This window comes from Urocampus carinirostris, chromosome 11 (assembly GCF_059441175.1).
Source record: "Urocampus carinirostris isolate Australia breed hairy pipefish chromosome 11, RoL_Ucar_1.0, whole genome shotgun sequence".
Taxonomy (NCBI): domain Eukaryota; kingdom Metazoa; phylum Chordata; class Actinopteri; order Syngnathiformes; family Syngnathidae; genus Urocampus; species Urocampus carinirostris.
The window spans coordinates 3,825,065-3,837,215 of NC_142359.1; the positions used below are offsets into that span (position 1 = coordinate 3,825,065).

A 12,151-nucleotide genomic window follows, 5' to 3' on the forward strand; every position below is an offset into this window, starting at 1 on the left:
CTCCCGAAGTCCAAAATCAAGAGCCTTCAGCTGGTACACAATCCTGCAGCCAGGCTTTTAACTAAGACAAGAAAGTTAGATCAGATGACCCCAATTATAGCTAACCTGCATTGGCTCCCTGTTAGCTTAAGATGTGATTTGAAGGTTCTGTTCGTATTATACAAAATCATGCATGGGCTTGCTCCCCCTATGCTCTTGTCCAGAGCCTTCGCTATGAAAACGCTGGTCTACTCGTGATCCAAGAGCCAAGAAGAAATCCGCAGGTTCGAGAGCGTTCTCCATTCGGGCACCGGTGATGCGGAATGCTCTTCCCCCTGAGATTCGATCAGCAACTTCAGTGGAACTGTTTAAATCTAGGCTTAAAACACACTTATATTCTATAGCATATGAATAATCTATATTTGATGTTGACAATATCTGTGTATTATTTGTTATTGCAAAATCCATTGCAGCCTGGTCATCCTGGAAGGGGGATGACCTCATGTGCGGTCCCTTCCCTAGGTTTCTTCATTTTCCTCATGTTGAGGTTTTTGAGTTTTTCCTTTCCCTCTTGTAGGTTTTAGATCAGGAGATGGTGTCATATTAGTCTGTGGTTTGCAATAATCTGTGGTCTGTGCAGCCCTTTGAGACTCTTTGTGATTAAAGGCATCACAAATAAACAGGACTTGAATTGACTTGAATTAGGATTCAGGGATTTAAGATTTGATTGTAAAACGATTATTGGGGGGGGTTACTTACTTACTTACTTATTGCTCCAGCGAAGGTCGGGGGGTCCCGTCCCTGTGCGTTGAGCCGACCAGATGAACCAGGTTTTTCCAATGCTGGCGGTCTTGTGCCAGCTGTTCTGCATCCTCTACGGCAACTCCGTGTTGTTGGAGGTCGCCCGCAACGACGTCGAGCCATCGAGTGCGGGGTTTCCCTCGTGGTCGTCTCCAGCCTGCGGCCTTTGGGTCAAACTGGAGAATGGCTCGTGTCGGATGGTCTGGTGGTAGACGAAGGACATGGCCAAACCAGCGGGTGCGGCGTTGTGCGACCAAGGAAGATGCTTGGGGCTGGCACGTGCGGGCTCTGAGCTCTTTATTGGAGACTCGCTGGGGCCACCTGATGTTCTCGATGGTTCTGAGAGCCCTGCTATCAAAACCATCGATTCTTGTGGCCAGGGTGTCGTTCAGGGGCCATGTTTCTGAGCCATAAAGCAGGATAGGGAGTACGGCGAGGTTGTAAATGCGGAGCTTCGTCTTGCGTGCGATGGTCTGGTGCCGCCAGAGTGGTTTCCAGAGAGACTGCAGAGCAGATGCTGCCAGGGCTCTTCTGCGGAGAATCTCTGGTTTTAGGTCCCCATTGTCTGTCACCATGGACCCCAGATATACAAAGCTCTTGACAGGCTCTACGATGTCGCTACCAATTTGGATGGGAGGTGGATCTGGTCCATCACCGACATACATGAACTTGGTTTTCGTCCAACTCACTTGCAGGCCAAGCCGCGCTGCCTCTTCGCTGTAAATGCCCAGAGCGTCTCTCAGCTGGCTGTAGGAAGTGCTGAGAATGATGGTGTCGTCAGCATACTCCAGGTCAGTCAGGTGGTAGTTGCCGAAAGACACTCCGGGGATGCGCTCACTAACCCTGAACATCAGATGGTCGATGATGCAATTAAAAAGGTCGGGAGCAGCCACACAGCCTTGGCGAACGCCGCTGGAGATAGCAAACCAGTCGGAGTCAATGCCGTTGATACGGACACAGCTCTCTGTGTTGCTGTAGAGCAGCTTGAACAGGGCTATGATCTTGGGTGGTGCTCTGAGAGCTTGGAGGATGTTCCACAGTGAAGAGTGGCAGACGGTGTCAAAGGCGGCCTTCAGATCAATGAATCCGATATATAGATGGCGATCTTTACGGAATTCACGGGTCTTTTCTATCAGCAAACGGACGGCAGAGATGTGGTCCGTTGTGGAGCGGTTGGGCATAAAGCCAGCCTGCTGGGGACGGCGGCAGCTTCTGATTGCTGGAAGGGCACGGCTGAGCAAGATCCTGGTAAAGACCTTGCCCGGGATGGAGAGTAAGGTTATGCCTCTGTGGTTTCCACAGACAAGCCTGTCGCCCTTGCATTTCCAGAAGGGCAAGATGACTCCTCTGGTCCAGTCGGTGGGCAGCTGCTCCGATTCCCACACCTGGTTGAATAGGCGGGTTAGCCACTCCACCATGCCATCACCGCCGGCCTTGAGCATCTCGCCGGTAATGGCACAGATGCCGGGGGCTTTCTTGGTGTTCAGCTTCTTCAGAGCAGCTCTCACTTCCTCGGGTGTTACGGGGTCTGTGCAGCAGGTGTCGTTAGGAGGTGCTGTGCTCGCAGCCCGTAGGAGGGTGGGATCAGCCGGGATGGTGCTGTGCTGCAAGAGGAGGCTAAAGTGCTCCTTCCAGCGCTCGAGGCAGTTGGCTTCTGTCATGATGAGGTTGCCGTCTGAGTCCTTTACCAGGGCTGTCTTTATGTGTGGGCCGCTACGGGCTTGGCGTAGTAGACTGAATACGCGGCTCATGTTGTTGTTGTTGGCCGCGGACTCAAGCTGTTGGGCTTCTGCCTGCCAAAACCTCTCCCTATCTTCAGCAATGGCCACATTGCGCAGGCGATTCAGTCTCCGATACTCTGTGAGGTCGCCTCGGAGTCGGGCCTCACGCCGCTGGTCTATGATGTTTAGTGTCCTCTCTGATATCCAGGGCTTTCTCGGGGAGGATCGCGGGCGTCCGAGGACATTGTGAGCAGACTGGAGGACACTTTCCTTGAAGGCCGCCCAGTCTGTCAGCTTGTCAGGAGCCAGGGTATCAAGAGAGCGGCGGATGGAGCAACTGAAGTCTCTGGCGATGTTGAGGTCGCTGAGTCGGGAGGAGTCGGGGCGAGGCAGAGTCTTGTGCTGGTTGGCTCGGAGCTTTAGCTTGAGCTGGGCCACCAGCAGACGATGGTCTGTGTTGCCAAGCTGTGCTCCTCTGAACACCCGGCAGTTGGTTACAAACGACTTCCAGCGTCGTGATATCAGGATGTGGTCCAATCCCTTCCTGGTTCTGCCATCTGGGCTGTACCACGTCCAGTGATGGATGCATTTCCGGGGAAACCAGGTGTCAGCAACACAAAGGTTGTTTTGGTGGCAGAGGAGGAGGAGGCGGTTGCCATTGTCGTTTGTTGTGCTGTCAACGAAGGTGGTGCCGACAGGTGAGCCGGGGGACCGATCAATGCTGGATAGAGTGGCGTTGGCATCAGTGAGGATGATGGTGACGTCGTGTGGTGGGGCTTGGTTGACAGCCTGGTGGAGTTGGTCAAAGAACGCGTCCTTCGCATCCTCATCAGCGACATCGGTGGGGGCGTAGGCGACGATCACTGTCATCTTGCCGTGATGGTGGAGGAATCGAGCAGACAGTAGTCTGTCACTTATTGGTGTCCAGCTGATGAGGGACCTCCGGAGGGCTTTTGGAATGGCAAGAGCCACACCGTAAAGGCCGGTCCGACTCTCGGGGCCACTCCAGATGTAGCAATGGTTGCCAGCTGTTGTTTCACCATTGCCTTGCCATCGTACTTCACAGAGCCCTGCCATGGTGATGTTATAGCGACAGAGCTCTCGGGACAGCAGGGTGGCAGCTCCGGGGCGAAGGAGTGTCTGGACATTCCAGGTGGCGACACGGGTCTTATGACGAAGATCGATCCGTACTCGTTGGTCGGGGGCAGGCTGGGGTCCGTTACCGTGTTGGTCAGTCCGGCTTCTTTCTCTGGTCAGTTTCGTAACAAAGTGTGTTTCTCCTGGGTGAGTTGTTAGCCCTCCGCAGGATAGTCGGTTGGTGGGGCTGCCACCTCACAGCGTACCGACACGCTGGGGTCTTTGTTTGTCTGGAACCTACCCCGGAGACCGGCCCGCCATGGGTGACCCTACCAGGAGCAAGCTCCCGACGGTATCGCTCTCCAGGGTCACTGGAACACGCAAGCCCCCTCGCCGCATCAAGGCCAGACCCATCCGAGGGGGATTGGGGGGGGTTCCCTCAGTTTTTTTATTCCTTCACTAAGATTTAATACAGGGGTGTCAAACTCATTTGAACTCGGGGGCCGCACGATAGAACAAACATTCTCTCGGGGTCCGGACGAGTAGATTGAAGAGAAAGAAAAAGAGATAAAAAAAATAAGAGAAAGAGGGAGGGAAAAGGAGAGAGGGCGGGACAAAGAAAGAAAAAGAGAGAGGGAGAGAGCATGGAAAACAAAAGATAAAAAGTCGTGAGAGAGGGGGGAAATACAGGGAGAGGAAGAAAGAAATCCAAAGAGAACTAGAAAAATAGAAGGAGAGAAAAGAGAAAAGAAAGCGCGAAGGGTAGGAAGAGAGAAAAAGAAAAGAGAGAAAAGGAAAAAAGGACGTTAGAGCAAAAGAGGTTAAAAGACACAGAGAGAGAAAGAGACAAAGAGCAACAAAGGAAGAGAAAAAGAGAGACACACAGAGTGAAAGAGACAGAGACAGAGTGGGAGAAAAGGGGTGGAAAAGAGAAAAAAGAAAGAAAGAAAGAAAGAAGGAAAGAAAGAAAGACATAGAGAAAGAAGGAAAGAAAGAAAGACAGAAACAAAGAAAGATAGAAAGACAGAAACAAAAAAGAAAGAAAGAAAGCAAGAAGGAAAGAAAGAATGACAGAAACAAAGAAAGACAGAAAGACAGAAACAAAAAAGAAAAAAGAGAGAAAGAAAGAAAGAAAGAGAGAGAGAGAAAAGAGAGAGAGAGAAATAAATACAAGTACAGTGTCTTTGTTCGAGGCACCTGGCTTTGGCAACATCAAGTTGACATATTTCAACCTGCAGCTTGTTTTCCTCTTGCGCTTCTCTGAGTATTGTCTCGCGGGCCGGATTCAATCTCTTAGCGAGCCTGATCTGGCCCGCGGGCCGCATGTTTGACACCTGTGACAGGGGTGTCAAACTCATTTTAACTTGGGGGCCACACGATAGAACAAACATTCTCTCGGGGGCCGTACTAGTAGATTAAAGAGAAAGAAAAACAGAGATAAAGAAATAAGAGAGAAAGAGGGAGGGAAAAGAAGAGGGCTGGACAAAGAAAGAAAAAGAGAGAGAGGGGAGGGAGAGAGCGTAAGAAACAAAAGATAAAAGGTTGTGAGAGAGGGGGAAAAGAAAGGGAGAGGAAGAAAGAAATCCAAAGAGAAATAAAAAGACAGAAGGAGAGAAAAGAGAAAAGAAAGCGCAAAGGGCATGAAGAGAGAAAGAGAAAAGAGAGAAAAGGAAAAAAGGAAGTTAGAGCAAAAGAGGTTAAAAGACACAGAGAGAGAAAGAGACAAAGAGCAACAAAGGAAGAGAAAAAGAGACACAGAGAGTGAAAGAGACAGAGACAGAGTGGGAGAAAAGGGGTGGAAAAGAGAGAGAGAGAGAGAGAGAGAGAGAGAGAGAGAGAAAAATATAAAAAAAAATACAGTGTCTTTGTTCGAGGCACCTGGCTTTGGCAACATCAAGTTGACATATTTCAACCTCCAGCTTGTTTTTCTCTTGCCCTTCTCTGAGTGTTGTCTCGCGGGCCGGATCCAATCCCGTAGCGGGCCTGATTTGGCCCACGGGCCGCCTGTTTGACACCTGTGCTCTACAAGGAGTCAGCAAATACAGCCGCAGTCCTTCTTTTTCTCCAAGAGATGGCAGCATTGCCCCATTTTCCAGTCTCCCTCTCTACTCCCTGGTTCAGGTGTCCTCAATCATTACCCACCCTCTGCTATAAATACTCCAGTCTCCCACTCCGTGCTGCTAGGTTGTCATTGTATTCATTTTAAGAAATTCCCTCGCCGTTATCCCAAGAGTATTGCCTTGAAGATATTTCTCAAATATTTCTCTCAAGACTGAATGTGACAAGCGTTTGTACGTACCTGCCATCAGACCCAGAAAAAGCATCAGCAGCCATCCCGAAAAGGCGTCAATGAGGCTGAGTAGATAAGCTGACCGCGACAGTTTGCTTTTGTTTCTAACCTAAAAAACAAAAATGAAAATCCTCAATCCAGACCAACCTAAAGTGACCTCTCAAAAGGAAGACATCAACTCACCTGTCTGTGCCATTCTTGGCCTTTTTTCCTCTCTAGGACCCAGTCAATGGTGTTAAAGTCATTGTAGGGGCCTGATCCCGGCCGCAGACCCTGCTTGCGAAACGATAGCTTGCCCACGCCGATCATGGCTTGATAGGGCAGCCTCCGCCACTGCCCCGCTCCTCGCTACCGCCTATGGTTGGGGTAGACCGTGCAAAAATCGTCTTATTTCTTGTTTTTATTATAAAATACATTTTAAAATACTTCGGCTTTGCTGATCAGTAAGTATCAAGTCTCTGGGAATGATTTCAGTGTGATAAATCACTAATAGATGGTTGGAATGGCGTTGATTAAATATTTGTCCTCACATCAAGGAGCCCCCACTTCCTTGTGTAGCTTTTCTTCCTCTATCCAGGGATTGAGAGTGTGTGGGCGGCACCCCACTGGAAAGTTCAGCGTTCTTTCAATGAAATGTTAATTTGCAAGCAAAGTGTCCTTGTGTTTATGTTGTTTACTAAACAAGGTTTTAGCTGTCTCACCTACGTGCTAATTGAAATCCATTTAGGTCGTTCTTTCCCTTTTCACCATTCTTAAACATTAGTTTCTGGTACCATTAGTAACAATAGTGTGATGATGAGATAAAATATAATGCCTTTTCATATGTCATTTGTATCATTGGTGGTTTAGTGGGTAGGTTTTAGCTCTCTCACTTACGTGCAAATTAGAATCCATTTAGGGGTTCTTTCCCTTTTCCCCATTCTTAAAAAATAGTTTCTGGCACCATTAGTAACAATAGTGTGATGATGAGATAAAATAGAATGCCTTTTCATATGTCATCTGTATCATTGGTTGTTAATTGGGTAGGTTTTGGCTCCCTCACCTAAGTGCTAATTGAAATCCATTTAGGTCGTTCTTTACCTTTTCTCCATTCTTAAACATTAGTTTCTGGCACCATTAGTAACAATAGTGTGATGATGAGATAAAATAGAATGCCTTTTCATATGTCATCTGTATCATTGGTTGTTAAGTGGGTAGGTTTTGGCTCTCTTACCTAAGTGCTAATTGAAATCCATTTAGGTCGTTCTTTCCCTTTTCTCCATTCTTAAACATTAGTTTCTGGCACCATTAGTAACAATAGTGTGATGATGAGATAAAATACAATGCTTTTTCATATGTCATTTGTATCATTGGTGGTTTAGTGGGTAGGTTTTGGCTCTCTCATCCACGTGCTAATTGAAATCTATTAACGTCGTTCTTTCCCTTTTCTCCATTCTTAAACATTAGTTTCTGGCACCATTAGTAACAATAGTGTGATGATGAGATAAAATAGAATGCCTTTTCATATGTCATTTGTATCATTGGTGGTTTAGTGGGTAGGTTTTGGCTCTCTCACCTAAGTGCTAATTGAAATCCATTTAGGTTGTTCTTTCCCTTTTCTCCATTCTTAAACATTCGTTTCTGGCACCATTAGTAACAATAGTGGGATGATGAGATAAAATAGAATGCCTTTTCATATGTCATCTGTATCATTGGTGGTTTAGTGGGTAGGTTTTGGCTCTCTCATCCACGTGCTAATTGAAATCTATTAACGTCGTTCTTTCCCTTTTCTCCATTCTTAAACATTCATTTCTGGCACCATTAGTAACAATAGTGTGATGATGAGATAAAATCAAATGCCTTTTCATCTGTCATCTGTATCACTGGGGGTCTAATGGGTAGGTTTTAGCTCGTTCTCTAGCGCGTTAATCTAAATCTATTAAGGTCGTTCTTTCCCTTTTCTCCATTCTTGAACATTCATTTCTGGCACTGTGAATAACAACAGTGTGATGATGAGATACAATCGAGTGCCTTTTCATCTGTCATCTGTATCACTGGTGGTCTAGTGGGTAGGTTTTGACTTGCTCACCTACGCATTAATTTATATCTATTAAGGTCGTTCTTTCCCTTTTCTCCATTCTTGAACATTCGTTTCTGGCACTGTGAATAACAGTGTGATGATGAGATACAATCAAATGCCTTTTCATCTGTCATCTGGTTCAGTGATTAGGTTTTAGCTCTCTCACTTACGCGACCCAGGTTCGATTCCTGTTAAACACAATGTTTTGCAATTTAATCATTACAAAAATTCAGTTGAATAACATAAAAACTTGAAGTATCGCACATGAACGAATACAGTATGCATTTCTAATTTTAGCAACTATATTTTTGGTATATAAGCCTCACTTTCAAATTTCTGGCCGTTTTGGGTAATTTAGGTGCGCCTTGTAGTCCGTAAGATACAATACTAGACGTTACTAACTACAACGTGACCAAATAGCATCATTTTTCGTAGTTTCTCACAAAGCCTTTAACAAAGTTTTTTGGAGGGAAGATACCCGTAGCAGCAAAATGGCGGACAATCATCTCAGCTCCCTTAGGCTATGTAAAATAAATACTCATTTCTTTGACCTAGGATGACTTTAAAAAGCACCTTTACAGTATAGTTCATATTTTTGAATAATAAGCAAAAATATGCTATAAAATCGAGTTTTACTTCTTATAAATGAAGTGTTTTACCACAAGGAGGCGCTAAATAACAAACAATGTCCCTTTAAAAATGCTTCGAAGGGGAGAGTTTGATTCAGTTTATATAATAAAAGACGGTAATCATAGTAAACGCAAACTTCATTTTTACACCGAATATTATTAGCAGCAGGATTGGGTAGGTTACTGGATTACTTTCAATTACTTTTGGATTACTTCAATACCAAATATGCTAATAAAAGACAAAAGAAACTAAATATGAATAAAATGAATACATTTTGTGTAGGCTTGGGAGGGAACGGAATACATGGAACGGCAAAAATGATATTGGCAAGCTGTTTGGATTTATTTTCATTTTGTTTCTGTCGCATTTTATGTTCGTTTTGCCGGAGATCAAAGAGATCAAAGCCAGGAGAGAAAGCTTAACACGTGTTTTGAGTCATCATTTTTTCATATTTAGTTTTTTTTTGTCTTTTATTAGCATATTTGGTATTGGAGTAATCCAAAAGTCATTGAAAGTAATCCAGTTCAAGTAACCCTACCCAACCCTGGTCGCATTTGATGTTAGTTTTGCCGGAGATCAAAGAGATCAAAGCCAGGAGAGAAAGCTTAACACGTGTTTTGAGTCATCATTTTTTCATATTTAGGTTTTTTTTGTCTTTTATTAGCATATTTGGTATTGGAGTAATCCAAAAGTCATTGAAAGTAATCCAGTTCAAGTAACCCTACCCAACCCTGGTCGCATTTGATGTTAGTTTTGCCGGAGATCAAAGAGATCAAAGCCAGGAGAGAAAGCTTAACACGTGTTTTGAGTCATCATTTTTTCATATTTAGGTTTTTTTTGTCTTTTATTAGCATATTTGGTATTGGAGTAATCCAAAAGTCATTGAAAGTAATCCAGTTAAAGTAACCCTACCCAACCCTGGTCGCATTTTATGTTCGTTTTGCCGGAGATCAAAGAGATCAAAGCCAGGAGAGAAAGCTTACCACGTGTTGTGGGTCATCATTTTATTCATATTTAGTTTTTTTTGTATTTTATTAGCACATTTGGTATTGGAGTAATCTAAAAGTAATTGAAAGTAATCCAGTTAAAGTAACCCTACCCAACCCTGGGCGCATTTTATGTTAGTTTTGCCAGAGATCAAAGAGTTCAAAGCCAGGAGAGAAAGCTTACCACGTGTTGTGAGTCAGAATTTTATTCATATTTAGTTTCTTTTTTTTTATTAGCATGTTTGTTATTGGAGTAATCCAAAAGTAATTGAAAGTAATCCAGTTAAAGTAACCCTACCCAACCCTGGTCGCATTTGATGTTAGTTTTGCCGGAGATCAAAGAGATCAAAGCCAGGAGAGAAAGCTTACCACGTGTTGTGAGTCATCATTTTATTCATATTTTTGTCTTTTATTAGCATATTTGGTATTGGAGTAATCTAAAAGTAATTGAAAGTAATCCAGTTAAAGAAACCCTACCCAACCCTGATTAGCAGGATATATTTTAGATTTTTTGCTCGTATTTTGAACACAATAAATGTAATATTTGTAATAATTGTTTTGATTGACTTTTTACAAGTAGAATTTCGAAGATTATATCATCTAAATGTGAGTAATTCCGATACTAAAAAAAACATATATGTGTTTATTTATTCATGTATCATTATTGTTATTATTTAAAAAATAGCAACAATAAAATATTTGTTTCCTTTTTTAGGAAATTAAGATAAACAAATCCTCGTTCTAAAATGACGATTTTACCTCACGATTCCCTTGATGAAGTGGCCAACCGAAGTGACGTTAGCACAAAAATAAAATTGAAATAAATAAAAGTTGAATATATTTCCCTTGGTGTTGTTTACTTCGCTTTTTTTTCGTAAATAAAAAAGAAACCTTTAATGGAGTCTGGCGTCATCTTGTAGTTTCTTACCAAGAGCGAAGTATTAGCTAAACTAGCTGTAAGACGACGTTGACGTCGAGTCATGACGCAAATAATTAATACTTTGATGAGGCTTCTCACGTCGTCCATTAGCGACATTTTATCTTTTGAAAAAAAAAATACAAAAAATAGAAAATAAGTCATATTTTGAAAAATGACGTCAGTGCTCGAATGCATGGTCGGCGCCGTCAACCGGAAGTTGGCAAAATAAACATCCATACTCATATAATTATTTTTCTGTTCCTTTTATTTATTTTATTTTCCTTAATATATGTTAACGTTAAATTGTTGTTTGTATCATTAAAAACAAATTAAAGTGATTTGAATGACCTTAATCGTCACTAATATTAACGCCGTGAAACATATGCAACGAGATTAGAAGGGGCACTCCAAGGTAAACAATCAATAATTATTTTGCTTCTATATAACGTGCATGACAGAAAACAAAATATTCTGTTGTAAAAAAAAATCGATTCATATCGTAAATTCAAGTTACCTTTAACTTCATTTCCTCGCTCTTGTTGTGAAAGAAAACGCCTGGCACTTCCGGAAACCGTGCCCTAGTTCTTGACAAAAACCGGGTAGCAGGGAAATCAATCGAGCTCAGAGCAGTCGTCGCTTCTCCAAGTAGGTCAGTGGAGCAGTTGGACTCCAGCCTGCGCGCCTACACAATATTCTATAGAAGCAAATCTCTTGATGTGTTGTTGTTTTGTTTTTTTCAAAGTAATTCAGTCTTTTTTTGCAGAGAGCTTCAGAAATGTGCTGCAATAAACACATAACAGTTTTAACTCAACATAAACTAAGTATGTGTTTCAGTAGATACCTCTAAAGCAGGGTTGTCAAACTCATTTTAACTCGGGGGCCACACGATAGAACAAACATTCTCTCGGGGGCCGGACTTGTAGATTGAGGAGAAAGAAAAAAGACAGAAAAAGAGAGAAAGAAATAGGAGAAAGAGAAGGAGAGAAAAAGAGAGACTGTGGGACAAGGAAACAGAGAAAAGAAGAAAAAGAGCAAGAACGTGAGAAACAAAAGAGATAAAAAGAGAAATAGTAAGAGGGAAAAAGAAAGAGAGAGAAAGAAAGAAATCCAAAGAAAAATAGAAATAGAAAAGGAGGAATGAGGAGAAAAAGCGAGGAGGGTAGAAAGAAAGAAGGGGAAACCAAGAGATAGAGAGAGAAAAGGAAAAAAGGAAGATAGAGCAAAAGAAGGTAAAAAGACACAGTGACATAAAGAGACAAAGAGGAACAAAGAAAGAGAAAAAGAGAGACAGGGAGAGTGAAAAAGAGAGACATAGAGAGTGAGAGAAAAAAGGAGGATGAGAGAGAGGGTGAGAGAGAGAGAGAGGGAGAGAGAGAGAAAGAGAAATACAAATACAGTGTTTGTAAGAGGCACCTAGCTTTGGCAACATCAAGTGGACATATTTCAACCTGCAGCTCATTTTTCTCTTGCGCTTCCTTCAGCACTGTCTCGCGGGCCGGATTCAATCCCTTTGCGGGGCTGATCCGGCCCGCGGGCCGCCTGTTTGACACCCCTGCTCTAAAGTCATAAAATTGAATAATAATAATATTAATAAGGATGCCTATACTCTGGTTATAAACCATTATAGGCCTGATGTTGGTTTCTTGTTATTGTACCAGAGGCATCATGTCAATTCTTGTTTAGTTGGAT

The 12,151-nt window shown here is 43.2% G+C and overlaps 1 protein-coding gene across 11 annotated transcripts in view; it reads right to left on the reverse strand.

Moving 5' to 3' along the window:
* Positions 1 to 11,020, reverse strand: part of clcn5b (Cl-/H+ antiporter 5b) — a 58,495-nt gene extending 47,475 nt beyond the window's left edge. For 9 of the 11 annotated variants that reach the window (XR_015852020.1, XR_015852023.1, XR_015852021.1 and 6 more), the window contains exons 1-3: positions 10,303 to 10,462; positions 6,052 to 6,223; positions 5,878 to 5,977 (exon numbers count right to left, since the gene is read on the reverse strand). Coding sequence is in view for 6 of the 11 variants with exons in the window: in XM_088347499.1 (XP_088203625.1) it covers positions 5,878 to 5,977; positions 6,052 to 6,177 (226 nt within the window). In the remaining 5 variants the exon portion in view is untranslated. The other 2 variants (XM_088347496.1, XM_088347494.1) reach the window with 2 other exon arrangements.
* Between the last annotated feature and the right edge of the window lie 1,131 nt (positions 11,021 to 12,151).